Here is a 19183-nt window from a genome sequence, read left to right on the forward strand (position 1 = left end):
ACTCACTAGATAGGACTTCATGAATTTACTGAGCTGAAACAATGAGAAAGAATCTTTTTTTCTGTTTCAGAGAGTGAGGAACAAGCTTCTTTTTTATCATTTGTTTTCAGAAAGGACAAATTGCATAGCTTTTTACTGTATTGCTTTTATTTAGCAAATTCACCCTCTCCTTTTGTATTTAGTACAGGTGCATCACAACAATTAGAAGATCATGGAAACGTTATTTTTTCTGTGATTTCATTCAGACAGTTATATTTTCATGTATTCTATACGCATTTCATACAAAATGACACATTTCATGACTTTTTTGTGTGAATGTTGATTACGGCTAACAGCTCACAAAAATCAAAAATCCACTATCTCAAATACTAGAATATCAAAAAACACTGATTAAAAAAAAGATTTCTAATACAAAAATGTCAACCTTTTGGAGAATTAAGCTCATTTATTCACACTTGGTCAAGGCTCTGTTAGCACCAATTACTGCATCAATGCAACATGCCATGGAAGCCAATCAGTTTGTGGCACTGCTGGGGAGTTAAGAAGCCCAGGCCGCTCTGATAGCAGCCTTCGGCTCATCTTGAGTCCAGTGTCTCTATATTCCTATTGACATTTCCTGAGAGTCTCTATGGTGTTCAGGTCAGACCAGTTGGCTGGACAATCAAACACAGTAATACCACGGTCAGCAAAGCAGTTTCTGGTAGTTTTGGCTTCACTGTGGGCTGGTGCCAAGTTCTGGGAGAAAAGGAAATCAGTATTTCTATAAAGCTTCTCAGCAGATAGAAGCATAAAGTGCTCAAAAATCTCCTTGAAGATGGCTGACAGCGTTGAATCTGGACTTTTTAAATCACAGTGGACCAACAGCAGCAGCTGACATGGCCCAAACTACACTGGATTTCAAACACCTCAGATACTGTCTCTCTCTGACCTTTCTCCAGACTCTGGGATCGTGATTTCAAAATCAAAATCAAAATTTACATTCATCTCAAAACAGGATTTTTGACCACTGAGCAACGGTCCAGTTCTTTTTCTCCTTAGCCCGGGTGAGCTGCTCATAATTAATATGGCTCAGGATTAGTAAGGAACACGGCATTTGAAGCCCATACCAGGGACCTGTCTGTGTGTGGTGGCTCTCCAGCCCTTGAGTTCTAGAATCCTCTGAAGTCTGAGCTCATCTCTGATGCTTGTTGCCACACTTTTTCTCTTCCTGTTGCCTTTCCATGAATATGCTTTGACTCAGCCTCTGAGAACAGCCTGACCTTCCAGCAGTGACCTTATGTGCCTTACCCTCCTTGTAAAGGATGAAGATGATTGTCTTCTGGTCAAGAGTCAAATCAGCAGTCTTCCCCATGTTTGCAGTTGTGTGTACAGAACCAGAGTGATGGAAAAAAGGCCCAGGAAACTTATGCAGATTGGACTTTTCCACAATGTTCTAATATTTTGAGATAATAGATATTTTGAGATGGTTGTTTTTTATTTTTGTGAGCTGTAAGCTGTAATCATCAAGATTGAAACAAAAACGTCCTGAGATTTATTACTCTGTATGAGATGAATCTAGAAAGTATGGAAAATTAAAGTTTTTTAAATTAAATTCCAGGAAAAAACTTTACTTTCACTTGATATTCTGTTTTTACCTGTATATAGTATTAATTAGGGTTAATTGATAACAAAGCCTTTAGTTTATCAGATTATTTTTTGTCAGTCAATTGATAGCACTATGTGTTAAGGAGGTTTGGACTAAAATGTGTGCATAAATATTTTTCTTGTCTGTTCAGCCAACTTAAGATTCGATAAGAATATTTTGTCCTCTCTGTTTGGAGAACAATTCTCCATTGTTTCTTATTCTTGAGAAACTCTGAAGCCTTTTAAAGTTCCCCTCACTACTCCTAACAGGTTTTCACTTTAGAAGCTATCTTATGAGTTACATTTTTTTGTGTAAAATTACCTTTACTAGGATCTAGTCTTAAATTGAAGAGGAAACTAATTGAAAAAGTGGTGCAAACCCAGGTCAACTCCGGGCACAGGTTGTCAACTGTGCTGTTCAGATAAGTCAACCTGCTTTGGGAGAATGTATATTCATAGAAACTCCAGAAGTGTTTTTTCATTTGAGGTTAAAGGTATTTTTCCCATGAATTTTAAAATCTATTTGATGATGACTTCTCACAGAGTTTGCAATGTTACCTTTTGATTTAGTGGAGTCTTCCTTATCTTTCAGGAAGCAAGAATTTGTAGGCTTTTCACGATGATTCATTCATCCATACTGGCACATTGAACATAACTGTTTCAGACTCAGTCTTCCCACAGAGCATCATGAAAAATGACTCAAATCCCAAACTGCTGCCAGTGTTGTTGGCTGAGCTCCTCGAGCTGTTAGGAACCACTTGTCAAACAAAAACATAGTCAGCACCTGCAGTGCCACTTTTTACCACCGGGCTGCACATGCTGTATTTCTTAAACTCACACAAAAGAGCATGACTTACACAGGGTCTGAAAGGCATACATCTTTATGATCGAACTAAAAATAAACTGCATACAGAAATAACAAATAAATGAAGCAACAGCAAAGCAAATATCTGAAAGATTAAAAAATGGCAAGCTACACCAGAGGAAGTATAAACACCTTAAAACCACAGCACAAAGCTGTGACCTGTGTGAATGTTTACTGCATCCATCTTAATGCCTTAGACTGCAGGAAGTACTGGATGGTGTCTGAGTGATATCAATGATTAGGTTACTAAAGGGAGTAAATCATTGGCAGCTGTAACTAACTAACTTTCAGTCAACCTAGTAACAAAGAGGCAGAGCTGAGGCAGATCTTAACCTCCTGACAAAAAGCTGCAGATGAGGAAGAAATTATTGCCCCCCTCAAAAAGTATGTCCCAAATGCTGTTAAACAGTGCAAGGAATTCTTAACCACTTTCAAAACATCCTAGTATTATTTTGGATACTTACATATTTTACTTTGCACACAGAAACAGAATTATTTCATTAATGATTATTGAAATCATTAGCTTCCCCCTGATGCTAATAGGCAGCTTTGTCTCCTTTTTGCTGGATGTCGGCCCGCAATTTGTTGTAGTTTTCAACAAGTCTCAGACACATCACCTGAGGAATCCCAGCCCAAGCTTTTCCAGATTTGATAATAATAATAATAAATTTTGTTTGTATTGCACGTTACATTTCAGCAATCTCAAAATGCTACAGAGCAGAAGAATAATACGATCTAATTTTAAGATTAAGAGGAGAACCTATAAAAGACATTTAGCAAAAAGCTTTTGTAAAAAGATAGGTTTTTAGGCCTCGTTTAAAAGCATCCGCAGCCTTTGGGGCCTTCAGGTGGTCAGGGAGGGCAGTCCACAGCCTCAGAGCTGCGGAGAAAAAGGCCCGATCACCCATAGCTTGGTTCTGGGGGCTTGGAGGCTGTTTTTGGTTGCAGAACGGTGGGGTTTGGGGGATGAGGAGTTCCTTGAGGTACTGGGGGTCATGTCCGTGAATGCACTGATGGGTGAGGAGGGAGAACTTGTACTCAATTCTGTATGGGACAGGGAGCCAGTGAAGAGATTTCAGAATGGGGGTGATGTGACCCTCAACAGGATCCCGGCAGCGCTGTTCTGGATGTACTGCAATCTCTGGATGCTCTTGCCAGAGATCCCAATGAGGAGTACATTACAGTAGTCTAGCCTGGAGGAGACAAAGGTGTTGACGAGCTTCACTGCATCTGCCAGGGTGAGTGTTGGACCGAGTTTAGCGATGTTCCTGAGATGGTAGAATGATGTCTTACTGAGGTGTTTAATGTGGATGTCAAAGGTGAGTTGAGGGTCCATTTTAACACCCAAGTTGGTGACAGATGTGGATGGTCTTCTAGCATGGACCTTGGTCTCCAGTTCACCTCACAGATTTTCAATGGCATTGACGTCAGGGCCTTGTGCAGGCCAGTCAATAACATTCACGCTGGTCTTCTGTTCTTCACCAGGAACCACACATGCTTTGGGTCATTATCGTGATAGAAGACAAAGCCACAACCAAGACCCAGTTTTGCAGCTTGAAGTTTTCTTTCAAAATCTTCACATATCCTTCTTTCTTCAGGATTCCTTCCACCTTTAAGAGATTCCCAATTCCAGATCTACTGAAGTATCGCCACAGCATAATACTCCTACTGCCATGTTTGACTGTGGGGATGGTGTTCTTTGGGTTATAGACCTCTCTCTTCTTTCTCTGACCAAAGTGCTCTGTTTGGTCTCATCTGACCAAAGGAAATGCTTCCAGTATGAATAATCTTTTTCAAGGTTGTCCTTAGCATACTTCAGTCTGGCTTGAAGGTGTCTCTTCTGCAGAAGTGGACTTTTTCAAGGTCTGCAGCCTCTCAGTCATTCTCGTGCAGTGCTCTAGTAAATGTCTCCTTTGAGACTACAATTCCTGACTAGGCAAAGTCATTCACTAGTGTCTTGGCAGTGGTTGTAGCCTAGGGTCTTTAGACACATCTCTCACTAGTTTTCTTTCCAGAGTCTTTTAAATGTTTGTCTTCCTACCTCTACCAGGCTTGTTCTGTACTGTGTGGTTTTCTTTGAATTTCTTAATGATTCTTTTCACTCCAGTTTTTGACACTTGGAACTGTAATTTGTAACTTTGTTTATCCTTCTCCTGATTGTGAGCATCATCAGTTCTTTTTCTCAAGTCTAAACTGATTTCTTTTGTTTTTGCCATGATGCTTTCTCCAGTGACAGCTTAAAACCCTCACTGATTTTGCGCTCATCTACTTCTTAGGACAAGTGTATCGGAGGGCAAGGTGTGCAGTGAATAGTAGAAAAAAACCTCCTGCACATTGTCCAAGTTGCAAAAAAGTGGTTTTTATTTGCAGCATTTTGGTACTACATCTTCATCCTCTGGAATGTTTTGGTGCTACACCTTCATCATTTGGAACATTTCAGTACTACACCTCCTATTTTGGAACATTTCAGTAGTACACCTTCATTATAAGGAATGTTTTGGTACTACACCTTTATCATTTGGAATATTTCAGTACTACACCATCATCATTTGCAACGTGTTGGTACTAGAACTTCATCATTTGGAACATTTTGGTGCTACACATTCATCATTTGCAACATTTTGCTACCAGACCTTTATCATTTAGTACCTTTTGGTATTATACCTTCATCATTTCCAGTGTTTCAGTGCTACACCATAATTTAGGTACATTTTGGTACAAAAACTTTATTATTTGTAGGGTTTCACTACTAGACAATCATTTGTAACATTTCGGTACTAAACCCTTCATTATTTGCAGCGTTTTGGAGCAAATTGTTTGCCTGATGCCAGAATAAGTACCCCTTTTTTGCAAGTTGGACAGTGTGGGTTTTGTATTTGAACTGTATGTTTAAAACCAAAACAGACAAGTAATAACGCTTATGTTAATTTCTGCTTTAAAAAAATCTGCATTCAAACATGGAGTGTACAGTACATTTGACTTCTGGTGCTTTAGCAGCCCGCCTCAAGTGGACACTTGAGAAACTGCAGTAACGGCAGTGCTTCCCCAGAGTTTTCATTTTTTCAGCGAGGGAAGCTGCTGGATGTTTAATAAGCGTGTCGTTTTGTTCACAGAACTGCATCAAAGATATTCTCAGTGAATCAAGTCACTCAGCAAAGAAAGACATAAAAGCCAGCCAAGAGAATTAAAAAAAAAGTCTTGAGGCAGAGTGAGTTTTAAAAATAATCGTGGTTTATAAAACCCAGATATGACAGGATCACCAAAGTGGATACAGAAATACAAATACCATCAGGAAAACCATCATAGAACAGTGTTATACACTCAACATGTACAAACTACTCTGTAAAAGGGACTCAGGAGGGAGGATGGATCAGAATGTAAGACATTTTCCTTTCTTTATGTCTCTTTAAATCACAGTTAGCCACAATGTATTTAATCTTTCATCTTTTTTGTATCAAAGTAGAACATCCATCTACCAAACTACAGTTACTATCACATTGAGCTAGATTAGAGGAAGGGTACGAACAACATCGAGAGAGGGACAAATATCAAGCTTTTCAACATCATGGGGGTTTCAGCAAGCAGTGAAAACAGAATCGTCTTTATCCATGGGAACAAATGGGATGATAGGATTTTCACCATCATGACAGGACTTTCCACGAGCACCAGCTGTCAGCAAAACAGTCCACTAGTCACTGAATCACAACTGGCTACGTTTTCCTGTTGTTGACTTACTAGACATGGCCTGGTTTCCTGTGCATTTAAGAAGCATGCAACTCCACTAGAACCATGACATCCAAGGGAAAGATGCCTGTCCATCTGTGTCAGTGAGAGCACTGGGACACAGACATGCTCCTCCCTCCAAACCCCTGACTACGTCATATTTCTGTGGAAAGCCATGTCATGATTTCAAAGACAAACTCTACAAAAAGACCCTGTTTTTTTTCACATACTGAACAGACACTGGTCAAACAAAACATTTTCTCTCACTGAGAAGCATCCTTAAAATGCTTGTCGAGAGCTAATAAAACATCCGAGATGTGTTTGTCAGGCAGATCTGGGATCAATTTAACAGCATCTTGTATGGGTGTGGGTCTTCTGGGACTCTGTTTCTGTGCCTTACCGTATGACAAAGTGCTTCTGTCAGCAGGGCAGCTTACAACAGCGCATGTAGCGTCAACAATATTTTCATGCACATTCACAAATGTACCAACAGCATAAGGACACAGCTGCCTGACAGGTTTGTCCCCCAGCCCCCCTTCCTCATGGATGCAACCCCCCCGCCCCCCCAGGAGATGACAGAGCTTTGAAACATGAAGGAAAAACCAACAAGATACAACCAATCACAGTTTGCATTTCCATTGTTTTTTCCCTTATATTATACAAACACATTTGAAAAGATTTACACATGAAAAAGAGTGCAGGATTGTGACCAATCAAAAAAGCTAAAAAATACTGCTTGTCTTGAGCAAAATGGCAACAAATGCGCTCAATCATTGTCACAGTGGCTACAATGATCGCTATTATACACATCAAATAAATTAAGATCTATGTACAATGTAAAACAAAAGCAGCATGCAGGCAAGACAACAGAGCCTTTTTACAAAACATATGCTGTAGTGTTGAGAGAGAGGCAATATGTTTGTGTTTGTGTGTGTGTTATGGCATGTGTCCAGTGTATTTAAATGGACAGGGAATCAACCCATCTTCTACATTTTAACAGGTACAACACATTCTCATACGCTCCAGTTCATGTTTAGATCATTGCACATTGAAACTTTTACGTCTTTTACCACTACGGGAGAAACAGAAGCACACAACACATAAAGCAACAGCTTTATCTTATTTGAGATACGTCAACTTTTTGATACTGTTCAATACCAAGTTTTAAAATAAATAAAATCTCTGTAATTTTAATGGTCAATAGTATTAAATAGTACCAAACTTCATAATACTACCACTTTTTGATTATAGAGTAGCCTAGAGGAGGGATTAAGCCATCAAACATTGCAGGTAAACTCATGCACACTGTCTGAATTGCACAAAAAAATCAACATTTTGTTCGCCTGCGTTGTTATGAGAATTGACAACAAGAGAGTTCCCTATCATGAAATCCTAGGACTTATATTTTTGTCGCCATGGCATTAAAACAAATAGCGATTTTTACTAGTGTCATATCAAAGTTCAAATTCTAGTAAGTTTATCAAAGATCAATCAAATCACAACAATTAAAAACATTTTTAAAGTGCTAAATAAAAGCAACAATAAACACAGGACTAACAACATATGTATGGCAACTGAAATGCTGAATGATTGAATTGTACAAAAATGTCAGGGATAATAGATATTTTCTGTTTAAGAGTGCTGTATTGACATTTACAGAACTGCCCCAGTTTACTCACAGCAAGTACCAAAATCAGAAGTTACATTTGCAATACTTTGATTACATCCCTCCATTCTTTTTTAAATCTTTGACAAAGGTTTTCCTCAGTTTGCTTTGTTTTACTAGTTGAGACACTGCATCTGCCAGAACAGAAATGCCTGCTAAAACTTGCAAAATAAAATCGGGTTAAACTTTTGGTTAGGGTTGAGGTAAGGGTTAGGCTAGCAAAAGTTAAAAGTCACAAACCTAACCTGGAAACCCCAATTATAAAACATTGAGTAAAGCTAGTAAACAAGTCTGCTTATGGGGAAAAAGCTCGCCCTCAGTGAAAACACTTTAAAGCAGCTAAGGCTAAAACTAAAGAAGCTATGTTAGCTAAATCTAAAAAAGTTACATTAGCAAGGTCAGCTACATAGGTGACATAGCTACATAACAAACAAAGCTTAAGATAAAGATTAAAAAAACTATGTTATCTACATCAGCTATGTAGGTGATGTAGCCACATAACTAACAAAGCTACGTACATTTGCTGAAGCCAGACCTGTTTTAGATGTAGGTATGCTAATGGTGGCTAACATGAGTTTTATTAGCTTTAGCTAAAGCTATCATAGCTACATTGGCTTATATCTAATGAAGTAACATTTACTACATAGCCAACGAAGCTATATGTATGCTTTAGCTAAAGCTAGCTAAGCTAAAGCGAGCCACTTTTCGTAAATCTACTTCTAAAATTAAAAAATATAATCCCTGATTGGACATCAGACCTGTTTTGTTTATGAAATGTTGCTTAGTCTGTAATTTTTGCAATGTGGTTATTTCATGAATGTAACTGCTGGACTTTGTTTATTAAACAAAAACAACAAAAAAAAAAGAGAAAAAATCACTCCTAAAACATTGCTACTGGCAAATTACTTCCCTTTCATTCTGGCAGATGTGGGTCTCACTGTAGTTTAGTGGTCTGCAAGAGGGGGCCTCTGAGATCTACGCCCTTTAGCCAGACCTTCATTGGGTTATAGTCCAACTTTCTGAAGTAGGAGACCTCCTACATGGCACAAAAGGCTCACAAAACCATCTTCAGCAGCACAATTACAAGTGGATTTAAAAAATCTCATCAAGCAACAAACAAGTATTCTCAGGGGATTGGTCAGAATTTGTAACAGTACTTTAGCATTAAAAGTGATGGATCATATCTTTCTTTTCCACCTTTTAACACAGTCCCCTGTGGTCTAAATGAAACATCTGTTCTGTGTTTTGGTCAACATGCCAAACAGATAAAGCACCAGAAGAGGTTTTTGACTCCTGTATGAACCAGCTCAAAACAGGCTTTATCAGAACAGATGTTTTTGGTATGTGTCACTTTAAATGCAAATGAGCTCCCTCTCATTCTGCCCCTCTCTTCCATGGGGAGTGCTAGCATAGGTATAGCTGCATGCTAATATGACTGTAGGGGAGCTCTATGAGTGGAAAGAGCATGTGAGTGGCAGGTATTGTTAAAATGACACTGTGATGTCATAGTAAGTGCAGACTGAATAGACTGTCAGATTTTGTGTTTTCGGACAAAGGACCACAAACAAAGGATTGTGTTGGCATATTTCACATTTTGTGAGTTTGAAGATACCCCAGATACCCAAATATATGTGCAAAAATACTGAAAAGTGGTTCATGATATGTCCTCTGTGTTAAATGTCAATAGTATTGAACCAGTGGTTCTAAACTTTCTCTTTCATGCCACACTGGCAAGTTCTCACAAAAACAGCTAATATTTATCAGCTGTACTATGAGAAAAAGTTAAGTTGCATCAGCTTGAACTTGGTCTGCTTTTTATGTGCATGTTTCCATAATTTCCATTTGACATGTTTTATGTTTTAGTTTTGGCCAATCCATCTGTTTTTGTCCCATCTCAGAAATATCACTTAGTTATATCTAGAAAGCTTTGTTTGCAACACAACACTCTTTTTTTTTTGTTTTGTTTTTTTTACAACACTCATGATTCAGACTCACTCCGTTTTGAAAGCGCTTCACATTTTCCTCCCTGGTCCCGCTCGTATTTGAAAACTGCTGGCATGAAGTGCACTCTTTGGGCTTGCTTGAATTTCATCTAAAAGCATCCAAAGCTGCTAAAATCATGGGGGATTATTATCAGGCAGCTGAAACAGCCCATCTGTAGATAATTGATGCAGGTTGGATAAACAAAACTACTGTAGTCACAGTCACATTCATATTAGAAAGCTTTGGTAGTTAATTCAAATAAAAGCAATGCACGTAAAAACACAAAAGCTAATAGGGCACTTTAAATTGTCACAATAATCACAATCATTTCTCCACTAATTTGAACCTGGGGCTATAGTATTAAGGTCTAACTATGAGCTTATTAAAATGTGGCACAACCAATAAAACATTCCAAACATTATAAAATACATTAACAATCATTGTGTGGATGCTCAAACTAGTCTCACTAGTATAAACAACACATGTAGAAGTACTAAACAACTACAATAGTAACAATGCACATCAAAATATATTAAATATATTACAAAGCAACGTTACAGACTAGAAATGTTTGAATCAAAAACATCCCTTTTTATCACTTGTTTTTTCATGTTTTGTGTATTAAACGCACTTTTCCTGCAAGTGCCTCCAGGGCTGTGATTGACAGTATTAAAAGAAAAAAGATGAAGTATAAAAGGAATCAACAAGGTGAAACCAGTTGATTTTTTTTGATATGCTGTGATTTGTATCGAGTCCTTCCTCAGGTTTGTATTGATTCATATTTAGTCTTTTGATTGGCTTTGTCTTCTCCCTGTTGATCCTAGAGTAGTCAAAAAGACGTGTAAACAGTCGTTTGTAGCCTTTTAGCCTGAAAATAAAAACCGAACAAAGTAAAAAAAAATCTAAAGAAAGACTAATATTTCAAAGTAACCTACACATAATTCAATAAAAGTCATTACAAAGAAGAGAAAAATCCCAGGGCAGTGTGGTCTGTGTTTCCAGTTACATGCAGAAGATTTCCCTTCATGTCCGTTTGTCTGTGTGGCGTTAGCTCTCTCCTCAACTGTAGCAATATGACACCATGTTTGTGCTTCAGCAGGTTATTCTTTTAGTGTGTTTTTTGTGTTTCTATCTATACTTATAAAGACCAAATATACACAACAGGATGTAAAGATGAGGTAAACTGTCCAGAGTGAGGGCAGTGTGTCCTCACTGTGTTAAAGGTTTAGACTGAGGGTTTAAAGGTTACTAGACTTCTTGCTATGAGGGAGAAGGGTTGAGGTTGGGTGTTAGTGAATGAGGTCCTTATAAGTATACCGTGTTTGTGTGTCTATGTGTGTATGTGCTGACACTGTGGACTCAGCTGAAGGCCTCGTCATCGGTGTCCTCAATTAGCACCTTGGTGTCCTTTTTCGACCTAGAGAAGAGGTGAAAAAACATCAAGGAAATGACATCAACATTAATGTTAAGGCTTAAGTTTTCCTTTGTTATTCAACAGACATACAGAAAAGTTTATCATGCAATCATTCCTTGATTTCACTCTGCTCTCTGACTGATATCTAAACAATTATCATAATGTCACTGATATCAGTTAAGTTGATATCTAATTTATCCAGTGGAGAGGGGTTGTGTGTAAGTTCAGTAGCTTCATGCTAATAATGCAAAATGTCATTTTAAAGATAATTAGCATTATGATCACTCGTTTCAACTCCAGAAATAATCTACAGTATTTTATCTAACAATGTTTAGTGAAATAGCCCGTTTCCTCAGTAAAGAGCCACTGAATTAGTTTCTCTGCAGCTTTTCCACCTCTGATGTTACAGTTCTGTCTTTGGTCAAAGGTTGGCAGTGAATAAATTTAGCCAAAATGATCAGCAAATCAGGGGTAAAGGGAGAGGGTTCTGCAGTGCCTTGGCCACTGACAGAAAACCTTTTCTCTTGTAAGGTTCAGTTGTTACTCTTGGTTATACCAACATCTAAGTCAATCAGTTTTTATTTTTTATTTTTATTTGAAGAACATTTTTAAGTTTATCTCTGTCTAGCCTAGCCCTGCTAGCTGGTTTGTACCAGCCTTTCCTGTTAAAACCAACAGTGTGTACAAGGGATGTCCCCAGTTATTGGTTTAAAGAGTCAAATCTGATTAGTCAAAAAATGTCATTCCCGACTATTGTTGACTTTAGGTAAAACCATCCCAAAATAAATGAATAAATAAACAGGTTGCCTTTAGTTTTAATATCTCTGAGTTACTGTGAATATCTTTTTAATATAAATTTAATGAAATGTGGACTATACAAAAATTAAAGGGAAATGAAACCATTTTTTCTCAGATTTTCTTTCTTTCTTTTTTTACTGATCTATCCAACATTTTGGATTATTTAAAAATAAAAACAAAAAAGTACTTGAAACACCAGATAATAACTGCAGTGAGACAAAGTGAGTTTAGTTATTTAGCTTAAGTATTTGTTTTATCTCTCATGTTGAAAAAGAGGTTGCTTAAAAGTACGTAGTATGTAAAGAAGTTACTTTTGGGATTGCATTAATCCCATTAATTAATTCAATTAATTAATCCTGCCATTTTGCATAATGCATTCTGGGCAGTAATGTCATCTTGTGCATTATTCCTCTTTCTGTAGAGTTTTATCCAAGACATAACCAAAAAAGGAAATTTCTCCAACATCAAAAGCAGATTACTTTAACTGTGAATATTCTGGACAATTACCTAAAAAATCTAAAAGCAGAAATTATTACTTTGTTGTAAGAAAGCCAAAATATGATGTCCTCATATGTACATGCAGGGTCTTAGGAGATTAAACCTTTTCAATCATAAACCTGAGAGCAGGCTAAGTAAAGAGGACAGTGAGGAAGACATAACTGTAATGTAGATTGAAGTGAGTACAATCTAAAAATGTGGGAAGAACAAGGCGGCATCACTTCCCAGATGAGTGCATTGCACAAAAATGTTAGCCTATTTCTAAAGAATTTCCCCAAAATGTAGAAATCCAGTCATACAACAAACATGGAGAAGAAACCAAGGTTAAATCCCAACATGTCTTAACATACAGGACTCCTTTTAATAAGTTGATATACCATGCTAGACTGTGATTCATGATTTATTTGGAGCAAACAGGCAAATCTATGTAAAATTAGACTTTTAACATTCCCACATAACTAGAATGTAATGATCCCTGTTTCATCAACAGGTATTTGACTACAGGACTGGCAGATGAGTGAGACGATTTCAAACATATTGTCAAATATTTGATTTCCTTGGGTTATCTTTGTTATTGATGCTGATAACAGTAACAATATCAGCCTCCAGTTCTTCCTAAAATTTGTAATCAGCAAATATGCCAGTTAAGCTACCTGTTAGAAATCAATCTATTCCTCTAATTTGTAAAGTATGAGATATTTTTATCACAATTTTATGAAAAGGACACTCATTATTGGCCAAGAGGTGACTAATGTCAATGTATAGGAGCTGTTAAGTGGAAAATTAAAAAGCCATTTCAAATTATTTCGTTTCTGTTCATAGGAATTTATTTTCTATCTTTTACATACATGTTTTATATTTCTTTAATAAAGATGTAACTGTCTAAATTAAGGAGTGGTGAATCACCAAGAACAACACTGGAAGGTAAGTCCAAGACATCATAGTCTGATCTCTGCTGGTCTGACCGTTATCTGTCATGAATGTATTTACAAACTTAATGAACAAAATTACCTTTATTTTACCCATCAGTGTTTCTAAAACATACTAAAATAAACATGTAATGAATCACACCAAGGTGTGGAGATTGTTTCTTACTGTGAGGTGGACAGCAGGGGGCGTCGGAGTGACAGGCTGTAGGATCTCTTCCAGGTCTTCTTGCCTGAACGGTTGCGGACCCCGTCCTCCTGGTCCATCATCTGCTCCAGTAGCGTCTGGTCGTCAGCATTAAGAGGGGCCACAGAGATGTCCCTCACAGCTCGGAATTCACCACAGTTGTTCAGGTGCTCGTTCTCCAGACGGAAGAAGTTCCACACAAAACGCCTGCAGAGAGATGGTAAATAAACCCAACAGCATTCCTACAGAGCTCTGTGTGTGACTTCAACTTGTACAACAACACTGGAATTGGGACCCACCTGAAGACCTCAAGAGGAGCCAGCACGGTGGCAATTATGTCGCCCACAGAGTGGATCTTGGTCATGGTCGTCAGAGAGATCTGGATGGTCCAGGCGAAACGCAGGATCACATCCTCTATGATGGCACAGTAGTAGTAGGCCTGTATTCAGACAGACAAGATTATGAAAGTGTTTGTGCTCTTCTTCTTCATATATAAGAGCTTTCATTTTTGTACTATTCTCTCTGAATTTTAAGAATAAAACATTTATATTAACAAGCATTTTGCTTCAGTGTTTCATAAGGAACATATAAATCAGGTGTTTCCTATCAAACTCCACCTTATGTGGATAAACAATTTCTTCTCTGAGGAAGGTATTTTCCCCAGCTCCGCGGTCAAACAGGCCCCAATCCATACGCAGATCCCAAATGAGTGTGTAAAGGGAGCTGATAGTGGAGAAGACGATCAGCAGGTAGAAGAACATGTCTGCGTCTGTGTGTCCTTGCTCTGAAATAAACACACAAACAAGGCTGATCAGAGATAAAACAGTTTTACATAACCTTTAAGAGAAGGTGCCAAAGATCCTTTTAAACAGGCTTGAAACAATCTGTAGTTTTTGAATAAAGTTTCATTGTATGCTCTATTTTGTTATTGTCAAAGACCATTGACACAAGTCAGAGCAACATTTAACACACTTCTTTGGCCACTAGAGGGAGCCCTCCTGTCATAAATGTTCTCACAATGATTAATAGCAGCCTTGTGGACAACGATTACATTAACATGCACTTACATAAAACAGCCCTCCAGATGGAAGATGACTAAAGATCAAATTACACACCATGGAGCAGATCGCACACTTTCTAAGTTGAAAGACAGAAGTTGAGTGACATATCTCTGCAAAATCTATCATTTATTCTTCAGTTAATTCTACACAAATAACCTCTGAAGCTCACTCTTTGTAGATGGGACTAAATTCAGTCTACTTCAATATGATTTACAGAGTCTTGGCATATATTCAGATACATTGCCTGTGCACAATTTGTGGGTCATGTTCTAGTAAATAGCGAAAAAGAAAATAGTTGACCCACTTAAAAAAGGCGTTTTAATAAAGTTTTTATCACACATTGACAAGTTACACTTTAAGTAAACATCATGCGGCTTGAGTTAAAAATATGAATTGATTTCAGGCTTTCCAACAATTTCCTCTTTAGAGTGTACAGTATTATACTGAATGAGCACATGCATGTGTACAGTAAGCTTAAACTAATGCTGTTTGTTTCTCCTAGGCTGTCCAACAAAGCAGACATGAATAAAAAGTTAAATTCAGTACCTGCTTCATCTGATTTGGAGCCACTACAAAAGGAGTTGTAAACTGATTATGAAATAGACTGAAATTTGCAGTGATGTTTCTCTATGAGCATTACAAGCAAAAGAGAACATCAGCCACAAGATTGACTATCTCTATATTAGGAAACACTTTATGATTAAAACACACCATTAATAATTAATTGAGCATTAGTAAAAATTTAACTCATCATTTTTAAAAGCATTATAAACTCATTCATGTCATTTGTAAACATTGTTATACTTTATTGAAGATTTAGTAAAGCATTCTTAAATGGGTATAGTTACAGTAAGGGTATAACACATTGATAAAGACTTTATAGCTAATTTTATACATGACATATAAATGATTGACAATACTGTATGACGATGAGTTAAGTATTGATGCTCTATTGATACTCTAAGTGTATTAAGCTTATTTTCTTAGTTTACTGCTTGAAACTTCTGGTGGGTGTCAGATGAAGTTTTGACATTGTTTTTACATTTTGCATGAAAGATTCTTGATGAGTGATATGAAAGGCCCACAGCGCCCCCCCCTGGTCTGAGTATGACCTCTTGACCCCTGGACGCAAGTACAGAAGAGTGCTGTTCTGATTCCGATACCAGGCTTGAAAATCTGTCCAATACTGCTGAAAATGTATGGTTTTGTCAGGTATACTTATTTATGCACCCATCTGATACTGTTTTTGTTCAACTTCCTATTTTGCTGAATTTATCCATGGTATATGTGAGCATTATAAACTGGAAATCAGTTGTCCTTCCCTGCTTGGTAACACTGCACATACCGTTTTTAGAGCAGTGAAGAAGAACAGATTTGTGTGTAAGGGAGCTATTTAAATGTCAGCAATTTGGCAGTATTTTACACTTGGAAGTGTGAAGAGTAAAATGGGGATAAGTACAATATGCAAGGCTGTAATTTCAAAGGGAGGCACCTCTGTCGCCAACTTCAACACCAGGAACCTGTAAAAAGGACCCCTGCTGCTGCAAAGCTTGGAGGCAGCATTCCAAATACAGTCATGGATGAAAGTATTGGCACCCCTGGAATTTTTCCAGAAAATACACCTTCTCCTGGAAATTGTTGCAATTACAAATGTTTTGGTATACACATGTTTATTGCCTTTATATGCATTGGAACAACACAAAAAATCTGGAGAAAAAAGACAAAATTGACATAATTTTACACAAAACTCAAAAAATGGGCTGGACAAAATTATTGGCACCCTTTTAAAACTGTGGGAAAATCATTTTATTTCAAGCATGTGATGCTCATTTAAACTCACTTGTGGCAGTAACAGGTGCTGGCAATATAAAAATCACACCTGAAGCCAGTTAGAATGTCTAAAAGTTGACTCAGCCTTTGTGTTGTGTGCCTGTGTGTGTGTCACACCAAGCATGGAGAAGAGAAAGAAGAGCCTAGAATTGTCTGAGGACTTAAGAAGCAAAACTGTAGAAAAATCTGAACAATCTCAAGGTTACAAGACCATCTCCAGAGATCTTGAAAGTCCTTTGTCCACTGTGCGTAATATAATCAAGAAGTTTATAACCCATGGAACTGTGGCTAATCTCCCTGGATGTGGATGAAAGAGAAAAACTGACAAAAGAATGCAACGCAGGATTGCTGGAATGGTGGATAAACATCCTCAGTCAACTTCCACACAAATTCAGGCTGTCCTGCAGACTCAGGGTGCAAAAGTGTCAGCTCGGACCATACATTGAAATCTGAATGAGATGAAGCGCTATGGCAGGAAACCAAGGAGAACCCCACTGCTGACAAAGAGACATAAAAAAAGCCAGACTGGAGTTTGCAAAAATGTACCTGAGTAAGCCTCAATCCTTCTGGGAGAACATTTTGAGGACAGATGAGACTAAGGTAGAGCTTTTTGGAAAAGTACATCATTCTACTGTTTACAGAAATCAGAATGAGGCCTACAAAGAAAAGAACACAGTACCTACAGTCAAACATGGTGGAGGTTCAAGGATGTTTTGGGGTTGTTTTGTTGCCTCTGGCACTGGGTGCCTTGGCTGTGTGCAAGGAATCATGAAATCTGAAGACTATCAAAAAATTTTGGGCCACAATGTAGGGCCTTGTGTCAGAAAGCTGGGTCTGCATCAGAGGTCATGAGTGTTCCAGCAGGACAATGACCTAAAACAAACCTCAAAAAGCACCAAGAAATGGTTGGAGACAAAGCGCTGGAGAGTTCTGAAGTGGCCAGCAATGAGTTCAGATCTAAATCCCATTGAACACCAATGAAGAGGTCTCAAAACTGCTGTTTCAAGAAACACCCTTCAAATCTGAGAGACCTGGAGCAGTTCGCAAAAGAAGAGTGGTCCAGAATTCCAGTTGAGAGGCGTAAGAAGCTTCTTGATGATTATAGGAAGCGATTGGTTTCAGTTATTTTTTTCTAAGGGTGTGCAACCAAACATTAAGTTGAGGGTTGCCAACAAATTTGTCCAGCCCATTTTTTAAGTTTTGTGTAAAATTATGTCAATTTTGTCTTTTTTCTTCAGATTTTTTGTGTTGTTCCAATGCACATAAAGGCAATAAACACATGTATACCAAAACATTTGTAATTTCAACAATTTCTGGGAGAAATGGTGTACTTTCTGGAAAAATTCCAGGGGTGCCAATACTTTCATCCATAACTGTACAAGAGAAATTTCCAAAAGACAGTATGAAAGCAATGACCATAATAGGATAAAACATCATGTTTATTGTTTTAGATGACCAGCCCCTTTCCATCATGGAAAAAGACTTAATAGCGCATTTGGAGCCAGGAGTATGCCAGGTCACAAATTTATCTGAAACCAACAGACTCTTAAGTTTAACAGCTCTCCTCAAAATGCGGTCCTGCAAACCCATGAATTCACGGCGTCATACAGCGGGACATCAATTGCTGAAGCAATTATAAGTATGCTAGCAAAGTGGAACATCCTCATGTCCAATATAAATTGTTGGTGTGATTTTAATATTTAGCAGCATAACTCACAATAATTAGAAGAATTTTTTTGTTGGGCCACTGAACCATGGTTGAGTATGCCAGTTTTCAACAACACAGTTGGTACAGAAATTTTACACCTATAAAATTGTTGTTTCTTGTTTGTATAGATGCTGATCTTTGTTATTCAAATTTTTATGCTCTCAGTGTGAGACAAATATCCTTTGGGCCAATAAAGCTTTTATTTTTCCATTTTATTTGACTTTTAAAAAGCAGAAGAAAGCAAAAGAAAGCAGGATGTATTTTTTCTTGAAAAATATTTTAGTGTGCTTTCAGTTTGTAGAAACGAATTGAAATCATGATGTCCTAAAACAGCTTGTCTTGCTTCTTTCATTACAACAAAAGTCTTAGTCAAATCAAATGTCAACCTATACTTTCTGATTCCAGGTGACAGGCTCTCTGTTAGCTAACATCTTTTGATGTCTGATGATCAGCAGAGCTCAGCACTTTGTCTATTTGAGAGTTTCTGCAGGATCACTGTAGCCGTGATTTGCTTGTTCCTTCCCGAATGCTGATATAAAAATCAGCACCCAGAGGCCTCACACAGTGACTCACACAGACACAGACAGAGACCAGACTCGTTCCCATTTATCACAGTCACTTTGTCTTCCTGCAAGCAGCCAGCGAGTCGCCGTGGAGCAGAGCAGGACGTTCCTAACAGAGAGTTACTGCTGTGCTGTGCCATTCTGTGAACTGTCGGCTCCTTTGTGCTGTTCGCTGCCCAGGCTGAGCGATGAGATAGAAGGAGTCCCTTAGGCCTCGCAGAGATTTCCCAGCCGTAGATTAAACTTAGACGAGGACAATGGACTCTTTTCACAGGAGAATATCCACTGATGTGATTCCCTTGGCTTGTAAAGCGTGCCAGTATTTAACCCTTCACTTC

General features: G+C 38.0%; 1 protein-coding gene across 1 annotated transcript in view; it reads right to left on the bottom strand.

Annotated features, from left to right (window-relative positions):
* Positions 1–6798: 6798 nt before the first annotated feature.
* Positions 6799–19183, bottom strand: part of xpr1a (xenotropic and polytropic retrovirus receptor 1a) — a 110553-nt gene continuing 98168 nt past the window's right edge. Inside the window, exons 12-15 of the mRNA XM_041791819.1 lie at positions 14301–14467; positions 13983–14122; positions 13666–13890; positions 6799–11277 (exon numbers count right to left, since the gene is read on the bottom strand). Of these exons, the coding sequence (XP_041647753.1) occupies positions 11220–11277; positions 13666–13890; positions 13983–14122; positions 14301–14467 (590 nt within the window). The 3' untranslated portion in view covers positions 6799–11219. The remainder of the gene's footprint in view (positions 11278–13665; positions 13891–13982; positions 14123–14300; positions 14468–19183) is intronic.

Source organism: Cheilinus undulatus, linkage group 7 (genome assembly GCF_018320785.1).
Source record: "Cheilinus undulatus linkage group 7, ASM1832078v1, whole genome shotgun sequence".
Classification (NCBI taxonomy): domain Eukaryota; kingdom Metazoa; phylum Chordata; class Actinopteri; order Labriformes; family Labridae; genus Cheilinus; species Cheilinus undulatus.